This window comes from Oryctolagus cuniculus, chromosome X, assembly GCF_051225735.1.
Source record: "Oryctolagus cuniculus isolate XC-2025 breed Fujian yellow rabbit chromosome X, ASM5122573v1, whole genome shotgun sequence".
NCBI classification, from domain to species: Eukaryota; Metazoa; Chordata; class Mammalia; order Lagomorpha; family Leporidae; genus Oryctolagus; species Oryctolagus cuniculus.
In genome coordinates this window covers 7,813,071-7,836,498 of record NC_142888.1, presented here as the reverse complement: position 1 = coordinate 7,836,498, position 23,428 = coordinate 7,813,071, and the positions used below count along the sequence as shown (strand labels likewise).

At 43.4% G+C, this 23,428-nt stretch overlaps 1 protein-coding gene across 5 annotated transcripts in view; it reads right to left on the bottom strand.

Moving 5' to 3' along the window:
• Positions 1-23,428, bottom strand: part of PHEX (phosphate regulating endopeptidase X-linked) — a 233,611-nt gene that overhangs the window by 152,718 nt on the left and 57,465 nt on the right. For all 5 annotated transcript variants that reach the window (XM_002719974.6, XM_089324706.1, XM_089324703.1 and 2 more), the window contains 4 exons: positions 22,644-22,727; positions 20,561-20,706; positions 9,918-10,011; positions 6,590-6,718 (listed from right to left, as the gene is read on the bottom strand). In XM_002719974.6, coding sequence (XP_002720020.1) covers positions 6,590-6,718; positions 9,918-10,011; positions 20,561-20,706; positions 22,644-22,727 — 453 coding nt within the window. The remainder of the gene's footprint in view (positions 1-6,589; positions 6,719-9,917; positions 10,012-20,560; positions 20,707-22,643; positions 22,728-23,428) is intronic.

Sequence of the window (23,428 nt, the reverse complement as noted above, 5' to 3'; positions counted from 1 at the left end):
ACAGAGAGTAAGGTCTTCCTTTTCCATTGGTTCACTCCCCAAATGGCCACTACGGCCGGCGTGCTGCGCAGATCCAAAGCCAAGAGCCAGGTGCTTCCTCCTGGTCTCCCACGCGGGTGCAGGGCCCAAACACTTGGGCCATCCTCCACTGCCTTCCCGGGCCACAGCAGAGAGCTGGACTGGAAGAGAAGCAACGGGGACAGAATCTGGCACCCCAACCGGGACTAAAACCTGGGGTGCCAGCGCCACAGGCAGAGGATTAGCCAAGTGAGCTGTGGCACTGGCCATAAGCTTCTTATTGTTTACCTCTTTCTTCTAAGAATTATACAAACACAAAAATACAATGTCAACTGATTGGAGTTGATTGAATTTTCACTGTATTTATCTTTAAAATACTGAAATATTACAAGCAAAACTTATTCTAAGTGTTTCCTACGTTGAAAATCCTAAGAAACAGGGGATGGGTGATGTTTTTTAACATAATAGCTGAATATTAGGACAAAGTATTTTTCAGAGAAAAACAAAGGAATGGAACCCTGACTTGAGGCTAAATTGTCTGGGCCTGAACCCCATCTAAAACCTTTTTCAAACCATATAACTCAGGGAATTGACTTAAACCTTTTTTAATGTAAATATTTTATTTATTTATTTATTTGAGAGGTAGAGTTACAGACAGTAAGAGAGAGAGAGAGACAGAGAGAAAGGTCTTCCTTCCGTTGGTTCACCTCCCCAATTGGCCGCTATGGCCGGAGCGCTGCGCCAATCTGAAGCCAGGAGCCAGGTGCTTCCTCCTGGTCTCCCATGCAGGTGCAGGGGCCCAAGCACTTGGGCCATCCTCCACTGCCCTCCCGGGCCACAGCAGAGAGCTGGACTGGAAGAGGAGCAACTGGGACTAGAACCCGGCGCCCACATGGGATGCCAGTGCCGCAGGCAGAGGATTAACCTACTACGCCATGGCACTGGCCCTGACTTGAACTTTCTAAGCCTCAATTTCCTCATCTAAAAAATGGGGGCACTAACAGCACTTCCAGAGTCTTTGTGAGGATTAAATGAGTTCACACAGAGAATGCACTTAGAAGACTCCTGGACACCTAGCTAAACCGGTAAAACCTAACTACTGCTATTATTGTCAGCACCAGATTTTAAAACCAGGATGTCCGAACTATGACAGGCACAGTACTCTACTCGCACAGGCACACAATCCCTTCCCTTCCTGGCTTTTGTTAGCATTGTCACTTAACCTCCATGGATGTGGATATCTATATCTAGGGCATTTACTTGTATATTACAGATACAAATTAACATTAATAAGAAGAATTAAATAGGAACGAAAAATATCAACTGACAATTTTAGACACCCTTCCCACACATACCTCACCCTCTCTCCTGTCATTGAAGTCACGAACATACGCACTAGGACTTGTGACAGGAGGACGAGAGCATCATTCCTCTTACGTGACAATACCTCATAATTCCCTGCAGAAGTCCTACTTTCATATGTATAACATTCCACAAAAGCAACTTTTTAAATGCTCAGCTAGCAGGACATATTTTAAAAGTTTTATTTATTTGCTTGAAAACTGGCATGACAGATAGAGAGGGAGGAGGTAAGGAAGAAGAGAAAGAAAGAGATCTTCCGTCTGCTGATTCACTTCCCAAATGCACACAAGAGCCAGGACAGGGCCAGGTTTAAGACAGGAGCCAGAATCTCCAGTGTCTCACATAGGCGACAGAAATCCAAGTTCCTGGGCCATTGTCGGCTGCCACATAGGAGCATTAGTAGGAAGCTGGATAGAAAACAGAGGTGGACTTGATCCCAGGCACTCAGATGTGGGATTGGCCATGGTAAGCCAGACTTAATCTTACATATTTTTCAATTACACTAATACATGATCTTCATGTTAGTACGGTAAAAAATTAAGTTCTATGACATATAAGGTTATGATTTTGGGGTTCTGAAGATTGGAGATGGCAATGGAGATAGAGAGGGGGAGGGAAGGAGGAAGTGTGAATATAAAAGTCACAAAATGTCCTCTGCAGGATATCTTTAGTTTTGCTCTCAGGGTATTGACCAAAATATTTCTTCAAGGATTATTTATTTATTTGAAAGGCAGAGGTACAAAGAGAGGAGAGACAGGGAGATCTTCCATTCACTGGCTCACTCCCCAAATGACCCCAACAGCCAGGGCTGGGTCAGGCCAAAACCAGGAGCCTGGATGGGAAGTAGAAGAGCTGGGTCTCGAACCAGCGTCCATATGGGATGCTGACTTTGCAGGCAGAGGCTTCACCTGCTATGCCACAATGCCAGCCCCAAGGTTTTTAATGTACAGGATTTCATATGAAAATCTCTATTTCTGACTGCTCTTGAAAAAAACAAAAAAATAAATAAAAACCAGAAGCCTAGGTGGCAACCTAGGTCTGCATGAAAATAATTGGCTAGAGATGAGTGTCATCTGAATTCTGGATAGCACATTCACTCCCGTTCACCACTAGCGTGTCCCAGGCAACAAAGTCAAATGCAATTACTATTTATCATTACACTTGTCCTGACTTCTGTTTGCATCCCATCAGCTTTACTCCTGCATGTTATTTAATGTTACTCATTGACCGTCAGACTGCTTGAGCTTGGAACTTGCGGGTTTGACTTGCCCCAGTCCTTCACATCCCGCGGGCACGGAACATCTTCAACTTGGAAATTCTACCACATGCTGTCCCTGAGTCAAGGAGAAGTTCGTCTCCCAAGCACTTGCCGGAGAGAACGGTCTGGAATGTTTCCTCCTCTAAGAAGGTATCCCAGAAAATGTGAAGGCTCCTCACCAGTTCGTGCCTCGACTCCAACCCTCACCCTTGTGCCCAGGCCGGGACTCTTCGTATTGCTTGAGCCCGTCCTCTCGGACAGGAGAGCCTCCCCTGAAAGCCAGTCAGCCACTGTCCGGCATTGCCGACTTCGCAGTCCTGGTTACTCGCACCCTCTCTCCTAGTGACTGAGCCCTGCCATGCTGAGCCCAAGTGATTCTTTAATTCTTTACCCTGGCAATGCCCAATATGGTAGCCACGCTGCAACTGAACACTTAGAAAGTGGCCAGTCTGAAGTGAGATACACTGTAGTACAGGTTACATATGGCATTTCAAAGCTTAGTATGAACAAAAGCATATAAGCCACCATATTAGTAACATTAATTATGCACTGAAATGACAATATTTTAGATAGATTAAAGTAAACAAAATATATTATGAAAATTAACTTCATCTATTTCCTTTCACTTTTTTTAGTGCCACTACAAGAAAAAATTAAAATTACGCATCTGCCTTGTATCTGAGTTCTATAACACTGAGCTTCTTTGGACCACAAAGACAACGACTGTCCAAAGAGCTCAGCGGCTCCCTACTCTCACGCCACTATCCTTTCCCTCGAGTGTAAGCAGGCTTGCGGATAATCCCACCTGGGTTAAGGCTCGGCCCTAACCCAGGCAGATAGCACTTTTCAAAGGAAAATTAAACATTCCAGGGAGAAAAAAAGTAACAAGCCTGCAGGTCACACACGAGATTTGGCATAGTCCATTGAAAACAATCCGAATCACAGAAATCGTCAATACTCTGAAAACTGAAGCAGTTAGTTGCACTAATGCAACAGGTCTTAGAAAATGAAATGTTACTGCAGAAGTCAACAGGCCTGGCCTGCTCTCATGAATCACCAGAGCTCGTTTTTGGTGGTAACAGGAGACAAAGGAACAAGGCAAAGGCCTTGCTGCTCAAGGTGTGAAGTAAGATCTTGGGTCCTACCCCGAATCCAAGTCTGAAAGGTGCTGATAAAATGCAGGAAGATACTGCATTTGTACAAGAACATCCTCACGTGATTCATGTACCACTTAAGTTTGACAAGTACCTGAGGTTTAACCTTCTGATCATATTCATTTGCTTAGTAAACTTTTTTTGGTAAATAAACAACAGCAGCCTTTAGCCTGAGTGAGAGACCCTGGAATTTGCCCCACTAGGGATCTTTCTGTTTTTTTCTTTGGGTTGTAGCTTATAATACAGAATGTTTTTCAAATAAATCAGTGGTTCCAGGTGGTTCTTGGATGGGAGCCCTGTAACTAGGTTATAAAAAGCCAGATATTTCTCTTAGAAGTTTCCAACTTATACATTCCCTGAGGTAAACAGCTTCAGCATAATAAGGGAGGCAAGTAATATTACGTCCAAGGGATCAGTATCCGTGCAACTATCAAACTACCCCACGGACATCAAAATAAGGGTAGAAACTGCCAAAATCAACTTTATTTTAGAATGTCACACCCAACACATGAAAAAGGAACTCTTGCACCAAAACTGAGAAAAACAAATTTAATCCACATACTTTTCATATTATTTAAAATTCTTCTACTGCCAAAAACAACTTGTGCTGTATATGAAAAACAAAACCTCTATCATTTCTTAATTGTTTTTAATATTCTTCCCAGAGCTTATAATGTTACCACTATGCTCAGCTGTTAAGTTCTCCACCCATTTACTCAGACCAACGTGCAACAGAAAAGATACAATGAAAGCACTAATTTCAAAATCAGACATTAATGCCTCAGTGGAATTATTTGCAAGAGAACCTTCAGGTTCAGATACAGCACCTCAAACTTCACAGAAAATTCCCCCAAAGTGCCCAACAGCAATAAAAACAAATACAAGTAAATGTACTTATATTTATAGTTTTCCAAAGGAAACATCAGTGCAAGACACACAATGTATTATGTATTGCTACATAACACCAACTATGTGCAACATCATGAGTTCACACATGTTGTTATGCCGTTTCCTTTCAATTCAATGTTTATTACCCATCTGCCTCCAAGATGCTCTGATATTCATATCTGATTGACTTCATGGAATATTTACTAGTTAATCATGCCTGGATACACCAAAAACAAAATTCACATACAACACAATTGGTTAAATCCAAATTTCTAATTCAAAATACACCCTCTCAATAGAAAAAATGAATACTCTGATTTAAAAATGGGCAAATAATCTGAAAAGACATTTTTTCAAAAAACATAGGCAAATACCAAGTAGGATCTGAAAAGGAGCTTGATATCACTAATTGCCAGGGAAATGCAAATCAAAAAATAAGAGGATATCACTCCACATCTGATAGTATAGCTATTATAAAAAAAATCAAGAGATAACAAGTGTCAGTGAGAACACGGGAAAAAAGAACACTTGTACACTCTTCGTGGGAAAATAAACCGGCACAGCCATTATAACAAATAGTCTCAGGATCCTCTAAAAATTAATAAAGGAACTACCCTATGATTCAGCCATCCCACTACTGCTTATATATCCAAAGGAAATGAAGAGACATCTATACTCCCATATTCTTTGGAGTATTATCCACAATAGTCAAGCTACTGAATCAACCTAAATGTCTCATCAGTGAATGAATGAATGAAGAAAATATGTATACACACAGACAGCGAAATATGATCCAGCCATAAAAAGAAGGAAATCCTCTTCCAGTCCAGCTCTCTGCTGTGGCCCGGGAAGGCAGTGGAGGATGGCCCAAGTCTTGGGCCCTGTACCCGCATGGGAGACCAGGAGGAAGCACCTGGCTCCTGGCTTCGGATCAGTGCAGCGCACCAGCCGTAGCAGCCATCTGGGAGGTGAACCAATGGAAGGAAGACCTTTCTCTCTGTCTCTCTCTCTCTCTCTCTCACTATCTAACTCTGCCTGTCAAAAAAAAAAAAGAAGGAAATCCTGCCTTTTGTGACAACATAGATAAATATACAAGACATGTTGCTACATGAAGTAAGCTAGACACTGAAAGACAAATACTGCATAATCTCACTTATATGTAGAACCTAAACAAAAGTTGAATTCCTAGAAGCAGGAAGTAAAGCTGTAGTTGCCAGGGGCTGAGGGGGAGATAAGAGATACTAATCGAAGAGTACGAACTTTCAGTTATGAGTAAGTTCTGGGGATCTACCATACAGGCTGGTGACTATGGTTACTAATAATGTGTTATATACTTGAAATTAGGTAAATCTTAACTGTTCTCACCACCTATACATCCCAAAGGTAAACAAGTATGGAGATAAATGTGTTAATCTAATTGCAGTAATAATTTCACAATGTATATCAAATCATCATTCAGTACACTTTTGAATATGTACAATTTTCAATTGTCAAATGTGCCTCAATTAAGGTAGAATTAAACACACACACACAATTTCTCTCTCTCTCTCTTTCTCTCTCTCTCTCTCCCCCAGTGCAGCTGAAAGGGAAAGAGCAGATCATGTTCCCACGGTGACCTCAAACTTCAACGAGACCTAGACTTAGACCTAGTTTATTCACTCTCCCACTGCCCTGCACAGTGACTTCACACCACCTCTCCTCTCCTCTAACCTTCACTATCTCTTCATAGATTCCTTCCCTCATTTGATGACCTTCCTCTGCCTGTATTTCACTGACATGGTTAAAGAATCCAAAGAGAATACCTATAGAGCTCTGCCTTGTGGAAGGCTGCCATTGACCTGCTGACTACAACCTTGGCACATCTGGCTAGCTCAAGATGATGTTTCCACATCTGGGGAGCACCACTTACCATCTCCTTCTTGCCTTCCTGGAAGTGCACATCCACAAACATTTTCCCAACAACATAAGGCAGGGCACTTTCAATAAAGTTTACACATTTGTCCCACTGAGGCAGCAATGTTGTAGTCCCCTGGATTACCTGTGGAAGATAATTGATGCACACTGAGCTTCCCTTGAATAAAACCTATCATTTAAAAAAATCCAAACAACCTGAAGAAAATAGTCTATAAAACATTGCACACCCAACCCATATACATGTCCGACAGAGGCAAAGGTAAAATCACATGAAGAAAAAAACCTCTGCTTCTCCCCAATTATATTTAAAACTCAATGAAAATATTCTGACAGTGAAAAACAATATACTTCTCCTTCTCTTCCAATTTTTTTCCATTAAACCAAGGATCCAGATGATGATGGCTTTTCTGAAGTCACCAGGGACATAAGAGGATGCTGTTCAAGGGTCCAGACAGTATTTCATGTCTACTGAGGAAAAACATCTCTGGAGAACTGAAGTTCCCCTACGAGAGGTCTAGAATCAAAGGGTGATCAAAGTTCCTGACCAGAAGGGTTTCCTTTCTTTACACAGTACACCCAACAAGGCCGACCAGGAGAACATGGCTTACCATGAATAACCCAGGGAGCATATTTACATTGTGTCACAGCAAAGCTACACACTGGCAAACAGGCAAAATACAGGTGTAAACATTTTTCCATCTGTCCCAATTATACATTACAAGAAAACATTTATAAACAAGTGGGGAGCTTCCAAAGCAGGACTTGGAAGGCTCAAAGGTTTATTCATGGGAATGAAACAGAGAAATAAATACAGTTTCAGTTGCTCTCGGAGACTCAGGGTGTAGGCAGGCAGTGAGAGAGGGAGGCCTGAGGACGGGGACCGGAAGTGCCTCTTGCACAACAGGAGACCCTGGCTGTCCAAGCAGGGTGAACAGGATTAACACTGAAACACATCTATCTTTCTTCTGCTTTCTGGTGACATGACCCCTCTCGGAGATAAGGGATGGATCTATTTTTAAAACCTCTACAGAAAGAGATCCTACACCCTTCTTTGGCAATACAATATTATATTTAGCACGTCCTGCCCAAGAAACATCCCCTTATAGCTAACCTCAAATTTTCACACGCTACTTCTTACACCTTTCTGTCCCTCTCACACGGGCTCTTCACAGTAGGGGTAGAAAGCAGCTGGCTCGCATTTTTATGTGAGCCATAGGAGTTAAAAATACACACACGCACAAATCTACTTGTTTTTATCTTAACCCTTTGATATGACCTAAATATACACAGTTGGTTTTGTTCTCTATAAAGTGACTTTATATTCTAGTAACTTTAGAGGGTCAAATGTATCCAAAATAATCCAAGAGCAATGGCTTACTAAGAATCTCTGTACTTCTTAGTTTCTCAAATAAACTAAGACCTCTGTGAATGAAGTAGAGGCTTAGAAGATCTGATTTCACTTCACTTTAAATTGTTAGAGAAAGTAAACATAGACATATTATTTAAAAGCCAAGGGGCCAGCACTGTGGTGCAATAGGTTAAGCCTCTGCCTGCAGCGCTGGCATCCCGTATGGGCGTCAGTTCAAGTTCCAGCTGCTCCACTTCTGATCCAGCTCTCTGCTGTGGCCTGGGATAGCAGTAGAAGATGGCCCAAGTCCTTGGGCCCCTGCACCCACGTGGGAGACCTGGAGGAAGCTCATGGCTTCTGACTTTGGACTGGTGCAGCTCTGGATGTTGTAGCCATTTGGGGAGTGAACCAGGGGATAGAAGACCTTTCTGTCTCTCCCTCTCACTGTCTGTAACTCTACCTCTCAAATAAATAAATAAAATCTTTAAAAAAAAGCTACAACATCTTTAAGGTCTCTAGCGCTGGGAGAATTTCTCAGATACAAGCCGCAGAAACAAAGATGAGGCCGGCGCCGCAGCTCACTAGGCTAATCCTCCGCCTAGCGGCGCCGGCACACCGGGTTCTAGTCCCGGTCGGGGCGCTGGATTCTGTCCCAGTTGCCCCTCTTCCAGGCCAGCCCTCTGCTGTGGCCAGGGAGTGCAGTGGAGGATGGCCCAGGTGCTTGGGCCCTGCACCCCATGGGAGACCAGGAAAAGCACCTGGCTCCTGGCTCCTGCCATCGGATCAGCGCGGTGCGCCGGCCGCAGCGCGCCGGCTGCGGTGGCCATTGGAGGGTGAACCAACGGCAAAGGAAGACCTTTCTCTCTGTCTCTCTCTCTCACTGTCCACTCTGTCTGTAAAAAAAAAAAAAAAAAACAAAAAAAAAAAAAACAAAGATGAGAGGATTGCCTGTGTAAATCCAGAGGCAAACAAGGTAGGGGAGAGAAGCAAAGCTCGAGGAGCTAGGTGAGGAGGACAAAGAAAGTACTTCAGACCAATGATGGAGGTCTACAGGAGACAAAAGTGGGGCGGGCCTCCTGGGCCTAGCCGAATTAGGATAGATTCAAAGAGGAAAGATCCGCATAAGGTTAAAGCAAATACTCTAATGCCCAAATTGAAAATGAAACTTTCCCACCGAACACATCTAGCACACACTTCTTGAATAATCAGACTAATGAGAACAAAAGATAGCTGCAGTACACAGGTCACCCAAATGCATTCCTTCAGTCTAATGGAAATGGTGCTCCCTTGATCAACAGCTGCCCTTTCCCCACCCGCGTCAACCTCTTTGCCTTTTGTAACCACCTTTCTCTTGTCTGTTTCCATGACGTCAACCTTTTTATATTCCACATATAAATGAAATCATATAATATTTGTATTTAAGTTCCTGGTGACCAAAGTCAACAATACTATATATGTCAAAATTACTGAAAAGATTTTTTTTACCTTCTCAAGGTGATAGGCATGCTAATTAGCTTGACTAAATATTTCTATAATGTATACATAGACCAAGACATCAAATTATACCTCATAAATACATAAAATCATTCTCTGTTCGAGAAATAAAAAATGAAAACACAGTGACAAATATATCGCTAAAAATATGAAGACTATATTTATAATGACCTTGTTAAAATCACTGGGAAAAAAATGGGAATAATTTTATAAGAACAGGAAGGTAAAAACCATCTGACAGTGCCAAGTATTGCCCTAAATACATTTATACACCCCAACAAAGTAGAACTTGAGTATAGATTACTTTATGTAAGTTACACCTGAATAAAAAGGAAAAATCCCAAATAAAAATAGAGCTTGGGCTGTAAAGCTCCTTCCAATCCTCTAAGATGATTTTCTTTTATTAAATCAGTTAATATACAGACTGTTCCAGCATGTAAAGTTAGCCAGTGATGTAACACTGCAACCTTCTTCAACTCACCCGTGAGAATTCCAGCCACCTATATTGAAAACGCCTGCTGAGGTTTGGAATTCTGGAATAAACCATTCTCCATACCAAATAGTTGGCAATGGTCCTGTTAACAGAGAGAAATGAACATTTATTGTATTTTAGGTTGCTATCTGATGCTCTGCAGAATACTGTTGGAAAAACTCTTGGCAAAGAGCCAGGGAGGGATCTCTTGCTCAAACAAAAATGCAGCACTGCTGGAGAAATGACATAAGATGATTCAATGTCAACAAGTGCAACCAAAATTGGCTAGCCTTTCACCACCTGCTATAGATAGATGAAATGAAGATTCCAGCCCCAGGCCTCAGGATAAACATTTTGATTTCACTCTTAGAGAATAGAATCCGCTGTTGCTCAGCCTTCCGTATCTGAAAAATTGTGAATGCCTTCAAATTCTAAGGTAACTCGATACTATATGCATTCTCTGCCTTTGGAGGGTAACAGCAAATTATTGGCTAATAGCAATTCCCTAAATTTGTACCCCAGTTCTACACTTGCTAAGCATGGATGTTTGGGCAAGTCACTTAAGCCCTCTGATTTACCTTTCCTTGTAATACAATGAGGATGATCCCTAACTCACAGGAATGGTATCAGGTTAAAATAAATCACAAAATGTTTGACAAAGAATTCCCAGGATTTTGTTGTTGCCATCTACTTCCAAATATACATATAATACCATATGTTCATGTAATACTTATGATACATATTTTTAAAAATGTTACATTGCAAAGGTTGCCTTTTTCTATAAGCAAAAAGTACCCTGACTTCAGAATGATGTGTGATCTGAGTTAATTTCTAACCCAATACTGATGAATTTTTAATGACCTATGTCCTCCCAGTTGTGCCATTACCATGGTGATTAATAACACACATTCCTGAGATGGCTCTTGGGTCAGCTAGAAATGTGAGAGCAGTGTAACATGATGATGCTAACCAGCCCATTAAGAACAACTCACACTGTTATTTGCACAGTGCTCTAACACAGTGGATGAGCACTCCTACCAATAAAATATTTTTCAGTATATATCCCAATATATGATGCTTATTTAAATTTATACAGATATAGTTACAGACTAATATAGAAAGAATGTTTTAATAACTAGAGAATTAAAATTTCAAAAGATGAAATACAATAAAAATATTTTCAAACACCATTAGGTTCATTCCTTAAGATATATTATCCACATAGGATTAGATCAACACAAAAAGAAAAGTGGCTGTAAATCCACATTGCATATAGTCTTCTTGGCTATTTCAGAAATTTTTGACCTATCCTTATCAGATTTTGTTAGACCAACACTGTTTCGTCCTTGTCATCTGGTTAGCCAAGATGGCATACTAGCAGGAGGGAAGGATCACTCCTGCCAGTTTCTTCCCAGTTACTTGCGCTTATATTATCAGTAATAGCTTCAATTCCTATTTCTCTGCAAGAATTTTTTAAGGCACTTGTCCATGTTGTGAGACACATAAACTAGATAAATTAGGTAATAAAATTCATACATCTACAGCTGTCTACAAATGGCTCGAGATCCCTTTGAATATAGCAAATGAAAATAAACCCAGGAGGAGGACACTGCCTCCCTTCATGTGTGCCATATGGATCAAATGAAGGCCCGTGACCATCTATAATATAGAATTCAATAAATCTTAATTATTCTGAAATCTGAAAAAGTTTCTAGAATTTTCTTATTGGATCCAATGGCCCTTGCTGGGGTATGCACCAGTCCTCCACAGAGATCATTGCCCTCATCAACTAAGTCTAGCTCTTAGCTATGCTCTGTTGAGGTCATTATCATAAATATGCAGTTTTTAGCCATTCCTTCAGAGCTTTTGTTTGCATGTTCCTACTCCTAAACAAGACAAAATACTCACTGAGCATTTAATGTTGGCCAAGTATTGTGGCAGATACCATACAGAACATAAAGAACTATGAAAGCAGCACCTACAGTTAGAGAACTAAAAGTCTAGCTAGGGACACAGGACTTCATATTTCAGCTTCTTCCTATAACTGTGTTTATATTAAAAGGACAGACTAAGTATAAAAGGGATTCTTCATTCACTCACTCAACACATCCTGAATATTGAGAAATGTACTAATAGTTCTAGGAGCTGGGTAGATGGAACGGTGAGAAATATCTACTCTCCGATCACCTGAAGCACTGAGCAGGAGTGATGAGGCAAGTGTGTTAGTCATTATTCTGCAGACTGCAGCATTGAAAAATGGGTGCCAGATTCTCTACTGAAAGGACAACACACTTCAAAAGGGTAGGCTTTGCAAGGAGGACAGGGCTTGAGCTATGCCTTAAGGTTAGAAGGCTCTAGTGCGGTGGGGGCTAGCACTGTGGCATAGCGTTATGGTGGGTAAAGCTGCCACCTCCAACTACAGTATCCCATATGGCCACTGTTTCCATTCCTAGCTGCTGCACTCTGGATCCAGCTCCCTGCTAATGGTGTGGGAAGGCAGTGGAGGATGGCCCAAGTGCTTAGGTCCCTGTACCCATGTGGGAGACCAGGAGGAAGCTCCTGGCTTCAGCCTGACGCAGCCCTGTGAATGAGCAAATGGAAGACTTTTGTCTCTTTCCCTGTTTCTCTGTAACTCTGCCTTTCAAATAAATAAATAAATCCTTTTAAGAAAAAGACAATTTTGGTGTGTAGAGTAGGAACATGAACTCTAAATAACGGAGGAAGAGGCCTGCATGTTGGAGGGCAAGGTGAGCAGGATCATCACTCAAGGCAGTGGGGAGAAAGGCCAGCCACACCGGGGACACCTCGACAGCAATGAAGTTCTGGAGATAAGCATGAGCCTAACACAAAACACTGCTTGTCACGTGGGCAAGCTGTGCTGGATCCACAGGTGCAAATTAAAAGGGGGTCAATCACCAGCAGATGTGATTCCACAAATCCCAAAGATACTCCCTCAAAGGGTGGTGATGAGCCAGATCAACCAGGAAGTTAGGATGGGATACGATGAAGGTCCCACAATTGTGTCCCACAATTGAAGACGCAATGTGGCAGAATTATATTGGAGTTTCAGGAGCAAGGGCCTGTCTGGATCCTCTGATATTAGCCCACATAAGAATCTTACATTATCTTATGATCCTCACAGCACTGCTATAGGAGAGATGTTACTATGCCCATTTTATGTATAAGGAAACTTGAGGCTCATAACCATTAAGAAACTCATCACATAGAAGAGCTTCAACTGCTACAATCACCTGTAGTTGTTTTGAAAAGTCCAAATGCCCCAACCAACCAATTAAATCACAATCACTAGGATGAGACTTAGCAAAAATATTGGTTTTAAATCTACTCCCAGGGCCGATGCTGTGGTGTAGCAGGTAAAGCTGTCGCCTACAGTGCTGGCATCCCATACGGGCACCAGTTCGTGTCCCAGCTGCTCCACTCCCAATCCAGCTCTCTGCTATGGCCTGGGAAAGTAATGGAAGAAGGCCCAAGTCCTTGGGCCTCTGCACCTGCGTGGGAGACCCGGAAGAAGCTCCTGGCTCCTGGCTTCGGATCGGTGCAGCTCTGTTGTGGCCACCTGGGGAGTGAACTAACGGATGGAAGACCTCCCTCTTTCTCTCTGTAACTCTGCCTTTCAAATAAATCAATCTTAAAAAAAAAAATCTACCCTCACTAAGCCCAATGTGTGGCCAAATAAGTGAACCACTACAGTGAGCATTGAGGGCCAGACCAGAGGCGAGTGTGTCTAACTCTGAAACCACTGCACTCTTGCGCACCACATAGGGATCAAAGAGAACCTCAAATTCAGCTAAGATTTCTTGACCATTCATAGAGATTCCAAAACACTCCAAGAAAGGTAATTTGCAGATATCTGTGAGTATAAAAAGACAATAGTTAAGCTTTCTTGGCCAAGGAATTACCAAGATGATAGCATAACAACAAGAGATCTGAGCACTGGAAGATGGAGTGCGAGGAAACTCACACAGGGTGACAATGGCGCTGATGCTCCACTGTGCTATAAATAGGCTGACAGGATGCTATGGAGCACAGCTTTGGAGTGCTAATATCATCACGCCAGGAACAGCCACCACCATAATGACTGAATCACTGCCACCTAATGATCAAATATATCAAAAAAAAATCCAACTCAGCAACAGCAACAGTCCTGGAAAATAACACATCATAAATTTTTTTTGGTCCCAAAAAGCATTTTCAGCAGTATGATAACTTCCCCAAATGGCAATAAATAAAATAGAGGAAGAGAACCCACTACTAAGAGTGCAATATGAAATCCTTTTCCTGAATCCTCTGACTTGGAAGATTTTTTTTTAATGACAATTTTTTAAAGATTTATTTATTTATTTGAAAGTCAGAGTTTTACATACACACAGAGAGAAAGAGAGAGAGAGAGACAGAGACAGAGACAGAGAGAAAGGTCTTCTATCCGCTGGTTCACTCGCCAGATGGCCGCGACAGCCGGAGCTGCACCGATCTGAAGCCTGGAGCCAGGAGCTTCTTGCAGGTCTCCTACATGGGTGTGGGTGCAGGGGACCATGAACTTGGGCCATCTTCTACTGATTTCCCAGGTCTTAGCAGAGATCTGGATCGGAAGTAGAGCAGCCAGGTCTTGAACCGGCGCCCATATGGGATGCCGGCACTTCAAGTCAGGGCATTAACCTGCTGCACCACAGCCCTGGCCCCCATGACTTGGAAGATTTTTTACAAGAAGCCTTTGCTGGTCTTTCATGCACAGGTAGGCAGCCTGTCAAGTTTCCCCCACCCAACAATAAACCTTTTCCCTTACTCCAGTGTTTGGTATGTTTTTTTATGATCTTTCATTGGTGCTAAAACCTGGAACCAGGATCTCCCTTCGAACCTGTTGTCCCCTTGGGGATGGGAGCTGCCTCGGGATCCTGGACTTCTACCAACCACAAAACTCACCCCTGGACCTCCTTCTCTGTCACCAAACATTCTGAGGTCTCCAGCCAAACATCAGCCCTCCAAAATTCCTTAGGTAAAGTGGGGCAGGTGGAGGATCCTCTCATTGCGACTCTCTATGGGTTGTGGTTCTACGGGACTTCACCCTGAAGTCCTGGTACCAGGCAACACAACTCCTACAGCCTCGTACCTCTATGGACTGTGTCCAGGTAACAGCAGGTGTGGGTGATGACTCAATCCCCTGTTTCCCTTCTAAGGGCTATGCCCTGGGCTCTAGTGGGTGCATGGGAAACGACCCACCCTCTGTTCCCACATCAGATGGCTGTGATCTCAGGGACGCCTGATTTCCACCAGTCCAACTCTACAGGTCGCCATGGGAGCTTTGTCCCATATTCCATATGATCCTCCTCTCAGTTGTCTCCTACCTTGACAACCCATCTAAATGGCTGCTTAATGGCACATTTAACCCCAACATTATTGGGATCTCTACCACTTCTGTGAGCATTCGGAAAAGTGGAAGGAGATTTCCTATGTCTAAGCCTTCTATCTCCACTCATGTCCTCCGACTCAAACTCTCTTAACTTCCAAAGCTCTCTCTAAAAAGCCCAAACTCCGGCTCTCATCGTGTCACTCAAAGTATGGGAAATCTAAGCTCCTGCTCGCCCCTATCATAGAACCAGCCTTTGCCCAAGTCTACACCCCCTGCCTTATCTATGATCCTCTCTAACACCCTCCTCCAGGAGAAGCTAAGGCAAGTTTGCCATCAACCCTCCAGCCCTGGTCTTCCAATTGGTCTTCACTCTTCCCCCTCCAGATCCAATTTTATTGTAAGAATAGCAAGGGATCCTTTTGAACTCACAGTTTACTGTAAACAAGTCACCAACCCCAACCCCACCCTTCTTTTTTTTTTTTTTTTTTTTTTTGACAGGCAGAGTGGACAGTGAGAGAGAGAGACAGAGAGAAAGGTCTTCCTTTTGCCGTTGGTTCACCCTCCAATGGCCGCCGAGGCCGGCGCACCGTGCTGATCCGATGGCAGGAGCCAGGTACTTACCCTGGTCTCCCATGGGGTGCAGGGCCCAAGCACTTGGGCCATCCTCCACTGCACTCCCTGGCCACAGCAGAGAGCTGGCCTGGAAGAGGGGCAACCGGGACAGAATCCAGCGCCCCGACCGGGACTAGAACCCGGTGTGCCGGCGCCGCTAGGCGGAGGATTAGCCTAGTGAGCCGCGGTGCCAGCCAACCCCACCCTTCTGATGGCTCTTTTTTCTATCTAGAGCAAGCCAAACAGGACAAAGGATTGCAAATCAAGTCTTTTGATGGGTTTTGTCCCGCCTTGTAACTGAATGTCAAGCTGATTTTGGCAGGTCTCCTCAGTTCCTACAAACTCAATTTCCTGGTCCCATTAGCAAGCATTTCCTAGGGATTTTATTTAGCTCCGGGTTAACAGCAAAAACTGCCTCTCTCTCTTCCTAAACCTTCCTCCTCTGTTCTGCCCCTCCCTTTTAACCTGGCCACTTTGGCATCTATTCTGCCCTGTACCAAAGGGCCATAAAGCCCTGAGAGAAATTTCAGAAATTCTACACCCAAGTATCTCTCAACCTACGTGAAATAATGATCAAGGCTACGGGCCCTTCAAACCAGCAGGCTCACCGGGTTAATTACTATTTCCAGACATATCTCCTTTTGCATAACAGCCCCTTATTCTATCACCTATCAGATTCCCCTTAGGAATCTCAGGAGGGGTGCCCATCTGCTCTGATGGATGCCCTCTCCCATTAAACCTAGCATAATGGTAAACAATAACTTGCCAAACTTATTTTGCAATTTGTTTTAACAGGTTTCTGATGATATAGCAATGGGAAATCAGTACTCCATGAAACAGCAGTGGGTAATCAGTAACTCGTTATAGTCCCTAAGGTGGATTTTGCAGTCTCTGGTTTAATGTTACCAATTTATAGTTAGTTTTATAAAAAGAGTAGAATCCCATATGAATGCAATTAATTGAGATAGAGGTATGGTCTAATACCAACATCTTTACTCATCCAGGTGTTACTGCTAAATGTAAATTGGGTAAAGGCAGATGAGATAAATGTGTCTAAATGTAAACATTGGTACTCTTAACACCTTATATTCTACAGAAAAACTATTTGGGTTTGCTAACATGTTTTCATAAATTTTCCATATGGGTCAAAGTGATATATGCTACTTCTAGGCCTTCCCACATAAATCCACATGATCTCCCATGCTCTCTTTTCCCATCCACCAGCTAAATGGAGAGGATGCCAAAAACCTAGAGGAGGGCAGAGCCACATGATGGAGGGGGCCTGCATTCCTGAGTTGGCATTTGGAAGAAAGTTGACTTCAAGGGACATGCATGTTGGGCTGTTCCATGAGCAGAAGACATGATTTTTATTTTTCAAGCCAATGACAGTTTAGAGGTGCCTGTTAGAGCACTTGGCATGTCCTGATATGTCAACTCTAGGAACCCAAAAGGACCTTCCCAAAATGACACGAGACTACACCAGACACAAATTGCTTTTGATGACTTGGTTATTGAGGGGTAACACCACACAAGAGATACTCCATTTTGTCTTGATTTTCAACTCAAGTTATATATGTGCATGATATCTGCAGGTAATTGTTCTAATTTCTTCCCTCGGTGTTCGCTATGTTTACATTTGTCTACACTTTCAGTTACCAGACTAAAATCCCACCAATCATGGTTTTTCCTGTTCCCTGAAATTATCAAAGGTCCTACAATTCTACAGTCAAATCATCACCACAGAGTTGATTTTTCTAATACAATAAACCAAGACCCAGTCTATCCCCTGGTCACAAATTAGGCCTTTGTAGAAGTAAACTACAATTTCCAAAAGTACCTAATATTTTATAACTGAGGATAACATAGTCCCTAGAAGAAACCGACTCACTAGTTGCTATAGAATGAATGTCTAACATGGCAACTGCTACCTTTCAATGGAAATTACTAGCAAAATTTTAAGCATATTCAGTAACTCAACAGCATACAAGTAGAAAAATCATGTTATATTTTTATAGTATTTTAGAGCTACAAAATACTTACAAAGAAATTTTCTAATGTAGTAATCTCCTTCCCCCCTCAAAAGGCTAGTCCTAAAAGGCTCCTATGATGCTTCTTTAAAATTCAAATTTTGTGGACTTACCCATCTCTATCAGTCTATAGAGCAGAGCCTTGGAATCTGTATTCTTAATAAGGGCCCAAGGTGATGCTGTTGGCGTTACCAGCCCATGAAGCACAGTTCCAATAGCAAGGCTCTACCACACATACATGAGGTATATTGCAAAGGTCATGAGAAAATGAAACTAAAAGATGAGTTTCTTGGGGCTGACATTGTGGTACAGCAGGTTTAGCTAATGCCTGTGACTCTGGTATCCCACATGGGCACCACTTTGTGTCTTAGCTGTGCCACTCATGATCCAGCTCTCTGGTCATGGCTTGGGAGAGCAGCTGAAGATGGCCCAAGTGCTTGAGCCCATGCACACAGGTGGGAGACCCAGATAAAGTTCTGGGTTCCTGGCTTCAGACTGGCACAGCCCTTGTCATCATGACCATTTGGGGAGTGAACCAGCTCTGTCTCTCCCCCTATCCCTCTGCGTGTGTCTCTATCTCTATAACTCTGTCTTTCAAATAAATGAAAAAGAAATTTAAAAGACTAATTTATATGATGCAAAATATTTCTGAAATTCACATGTAGTTTCTTCATGACATGTATTTCCCATGATTTTTTTTTAAGATTCCTGGTACATGTTACACTTACCTACCTTTAGATTCAATTTTTTTTTTGACAGGCAGAGTGGAAAGAGAGAGAGAGAGAGAGAGAGAGAGAGAGAGAGAAAGGTCTTCCTTTACCATTGGTTCACCCCCACAATGGCCACTGCGGCCGGTGCACCACGCTGATCCGAAGCTGGTAGCCAGGTGCAGGGCCCAAGCACTTGGGCCATCCTCCACTGCCCTCCTGGGCCACAGCAGAGAGCTGGCCTGGAAGAGGGGCAACCGGGACAGAATCCGGCGCCCCGACCGGGACTAGAACCCGGGGAGCCAGCGCCGCAGGTGGAGGATTAGCCTATTGAGCCACGGCACTGGCCAGATTCAATTTTCATTTAAAAATTTTTCAAAGATGGGGCTGGCGCTGTGTTGTAGCAGATAAAGCCACCACCTGCAGTGCCTGCACCCCATGTGGGTACAGGTTTGAGTCTGGCTGCTCCACTTCCAATACAGCTCCCTGTTAATGTGCCTGGAAAAGCAGTGGAAAATAGGCCAAGTGCTTGGGTCCCCTGCACCCACGTGGGAAACCTGGAAGAAGCTCCTGGCTCCTAGCTTTGGACTGGCCCAGCTCCAGCTATTGCAGCCATTTGGGGAATGAATCAGCGGAAGGAAGACCTGTGTGTGTGTGTGTGTGTGTGTGTGTGTGTGTCTGCCTTTCAAATAAATAATATTTTAAAAAAATTTTTCAAAGAATCACTACTTATCTCTAAATGGCAGAATTCTAAAGTGTTTTCTTTAAATATTTATTTATTTACTTAGAAGAGAAAGAGGGAGAGACAAAGAGAGAGCCGGAACATGGTCAAGGCCAAAACCAGGAACCCAGAACTCCATCTGGGTCTCCCACATGGATGGCAGGGGCCCAAGCACTTGCGCTATCCTCTGCTGCCTTCCTAGGTGCATGAGCAGAGAGGTGACTCAGCAGTGGAACAGCTGGGACTTGAACTAGCACTCATACTGGATGCCAGCATTGCAGGAAATAGCTTAACCTGCTGCATAACCACAACAGAATGCACTGTTTATTTTCTCCCAGGTCTTTATTTTCTTCCAAGGGCGTGGAGTACTTTTATCATCAGAAGATCTCTTAAAAAGAGAAGTGACTCTTCACAGGGGTCTGTGTGTCTCCACAGGTGGGGGTGGATGCTACATTTTACTCCTAGGACTACTGTAGGTACCTTATTTTTTTTCTTTATGTAACTCCTGACAATATAGACTTGTCTGAGTCCATACAAGAAGACAAGATTTCTCATCATGGCCTAACAATTAGCTTAGTGAATTGGTTCTGTAACCCAGCTGACCTTGCTGTAGTCAAATCTGAATGAACATGTAAAACTCTCTTGGGCATTTTTAGGATTTCTTTTCTTTGTAGTAATAAACTAGCAAAGCAACAAATTCTAAAACATTCATTAAAATAATAAAACCCTGAGAGATCCTAAACTTGCTTCATCAGTGTAATTTATCCACAGCTTTTAAAGTAGTTGTATGTCCTTTCAACACCGGCACTTTGGGTTCTTGCCAAAAGTGACTTACTGGCTACAGTGAAACCAGGAAAAGGGGAAGCAAAAAAAACAAGAATTAACTGGAGAAAAAAGATGTTCACAGAAGTCTTTAAAAAATAAAATCATTATATAACTGGTTCCCCAAACCAGTAAACAATGTAGACTCAGAGAGAACAGTACAGAGAAAGACCAGAAATAAGAGGTAAAATCATTGCGCGTTTGCTGTCATCGCAGCAATTAAATCACCCCAGACAACAGTTTAGGCCAATTTGTCACAAAAGGTACCATTATGTTCTCTATGACTCTTGGAATGTAACTTTCTTTAAAAACAATTTTTCAAAGGAGCCAACAAAGGAGATCATTATGATTCAAAGGAAAAACAAAGTCACTACAATTCACGTGTGAGTTCTTACTTCTTCCTCTCCGAGCCCAATATCCTGAACAAATCTTTAAAGTACTGGGGAACGCGAACCACCAGGTTCTCAGAGGGACCGATGTCTTTCAGGTGAGGGTAGAGTCGGGTATCGATGACCTTCTTGATGTAGCCCAGCCAGTCGAACTGAGGGGAGGGAGAAAAAACAGCGAGACAACCTGTTAGGCAGCAGGTAAGAAGAAAGGCAGAGAGAGTAGGGTGAGCACAACGCACTCCCTGCTATGTTACACCAAGTAACTGCTGACCTGCGGAACAGCATGCCCTGATCACTGTCATCCATCCTTAGCCGCCCATGGACCAGGGATTCTGTGCCATCGTCGTGTGGACACACGCACACTCCCAGGGTACTAGGCACCCTCCAGGACGCTGTCCCTGCTCCCCTTCGCTGCCCCTTGCGCTCTTCCCTCCTTCATTTCTCTGCATTCTCTTCTCTCCCCTCCTATGTTCTCCCGGCGTCTCTTCTTCAAGCATTCTTCCTTCTCCCACCCTCTCCCTTCCTTTTATCGTGCACTTCCCTCCCTCCGTCTACATTCTCCCTCTAGCCTGTATGCTGCCCCCTTCCCTTTCCCTGTCTCTAACCTGCACTCTCCCTCACCCCCACATACACATGCATAGAGATGCCCAGGCCCTGGCCGGTCTCCTCTGCCTGTGCAGCCTTTCTGAACGCAGGGGGAAACCAGCAGCGACACAGAGTAATGGGACTCCACTCTTCACAGTATCACGCTGTAACACAAAGCAGCATCTGGTGTTTTGGACTGATGACCTGCCCGCCTCCACTACCGAAATGGACAACGAGTCACTCACTTGCCCAGGCTCCCTGTAGTTAAGGGTGGTCATATGATCCAATTCTACCCAATAATCAATGAAGAGAAGACATCTGGGATAGTCTAAAAAGGCTTTTTCTTATTGTTGCCTTCCTGATAAAAAAGTTAGACATAGCTATTATGGCCCTTCCTCCTTCTTCCTGCCCTGATGGCAGATGTGACATATGGATCTGTGGTAGTCACCTTGCAACCATGAGTAATCAAACATGAAGTCAAAAAGCCAACACACTAAGCAGAATGGAAAGACAGAGGCCAGTGCTGTGGCATAGCAGGTAAAGCCACTGCCTGTGGTGTCAGCATCCCATAGGGGCACGAGTTCAAGTCCCAGCTGCTCCACTTCCGATCCAGCTCTCTGCTTTGGCCTAGGAAAGCAGTCGAGGATGGCCCAAGTGCTTGGGCTCCTGCACCTATGTGGGAGACCTGGAAGAAGCTCCTGGCTTCCTATCAGCTCAGCTTTGGCCACTGTGACCATTTGGGGAGCAAACCAGCAGACGGAAGACCTCTCTTTCTCTCTCTCTGCCTCTATCTCTCTGTAGCTCTGCCTTTCAAATAAGTAAATAAATCTTAAAAAAAAGGGGGGGGGGTGGCGCTGTGGCACAATGGGCTAACAACATGGCCTGCAGTGCCAGCATCCCATATGGGCGCTGTTCGAGACTCAGCTGCTCCACTTCCGATCCAGCTCTCTGCTGTGGCCTGGGAAAGCAGTAGAAGATGTCCCAAGTCCTTGGGCCCCTGTACCCATGTGGGAGACCAGGAGGAAGCTCCTGGCTCGCTCCTGGCTTTGGATCAGCACCGCTCTGGCCATTGTGGCCAATTGGGGAGTGAACCAGCGGATGGAAGACCTCTCTCCCTCTCCCTCTCCTCTCTCTATGTAACTCTGACTTTCAAATAAAATAAATAAATCTTTAAAAAAGAATGGAAGGACAGTAAGAACTTGGGTCTTTGACAACAAAGTTAAATAGTTGACCCAACACCAACAAGCATTTATGTCTAGATGTTTCCCAGGTAGGAAAACAGATGTAAATTTTGAAGCCACTCTTGGAACGACCTTCTGTTCCCTGTAACAGAAGGCATTTTAACACAAAAACAAGGGATATTTTACGAGCTAATTGACAAAGATGATGATAACCAAAAAGACTGATAGTAGGTTTTATAAGATAAATATTTACAAAGAGACAAAATACAATTGCTTGTAAACTGAGCTGTTAAGAGAAACTTTCCTGGATAGCTTTCACCAACCTGAGGAATCATAGCACTGAGTTCAGAAATGTTCATTTTGTTGTACATGGCCTCACTGGTTCGGTTTTCATGTGGAATCATTATCTGTTGGAAAGAGATTTTGATTATTTTTTCAAATGAACTGTTTCTTACTCTATGAGTACTTCCCATGTGTGCCAAAACATCTGCATAGTATTATAAAGTTTTCTAAGACTCTGGTGTGGTGCCAAGTGAGGGGGTGGGGGAAGGTGAAGGAAAAAAATGACATCACTTGAAGCAGGATTACAATTAAAAAAATTTAAAAAAAAAAAAAAACCTTTCATGTCCTCTTCAGTGTGAACTGTTGCTCCCAGTACAAACATAGCTACCCGGAATCTCCTCAGCATCTATAATGTGAATGGGCAAAGCCTACTGCTGGCTGGGTTTTGACAGTCAAACTCAAGTTGAACAATTGAGGCAAAAATCCTCTCCTGTGGTCTCCAAATAATGACCTCAGTATTTCATTAGCCACAGACCATCCCTTGTCCTTAGGCACCAATTTTGACTACTAAACACCAGACTACCCAGATGCCACTGCCACTCATGCTCATGTTCTCAACAGCTCATTCCTTCATTTCCCTCTCCTGTTTCTTGGGCCTTGAGAGCCTCCTCATCCCAGTGCTACATGCGTGGATTCAGTCACCACCTACAAACCTGCATCTCTGGCCCTGACTCCTCATATTCTGTCCACTACCAACACACAAACTGTTGGCCCTGTGCGGAAGCCAAATCTGGGCTTCCAGTTTCCGCCAGGTTTGACCTAAACT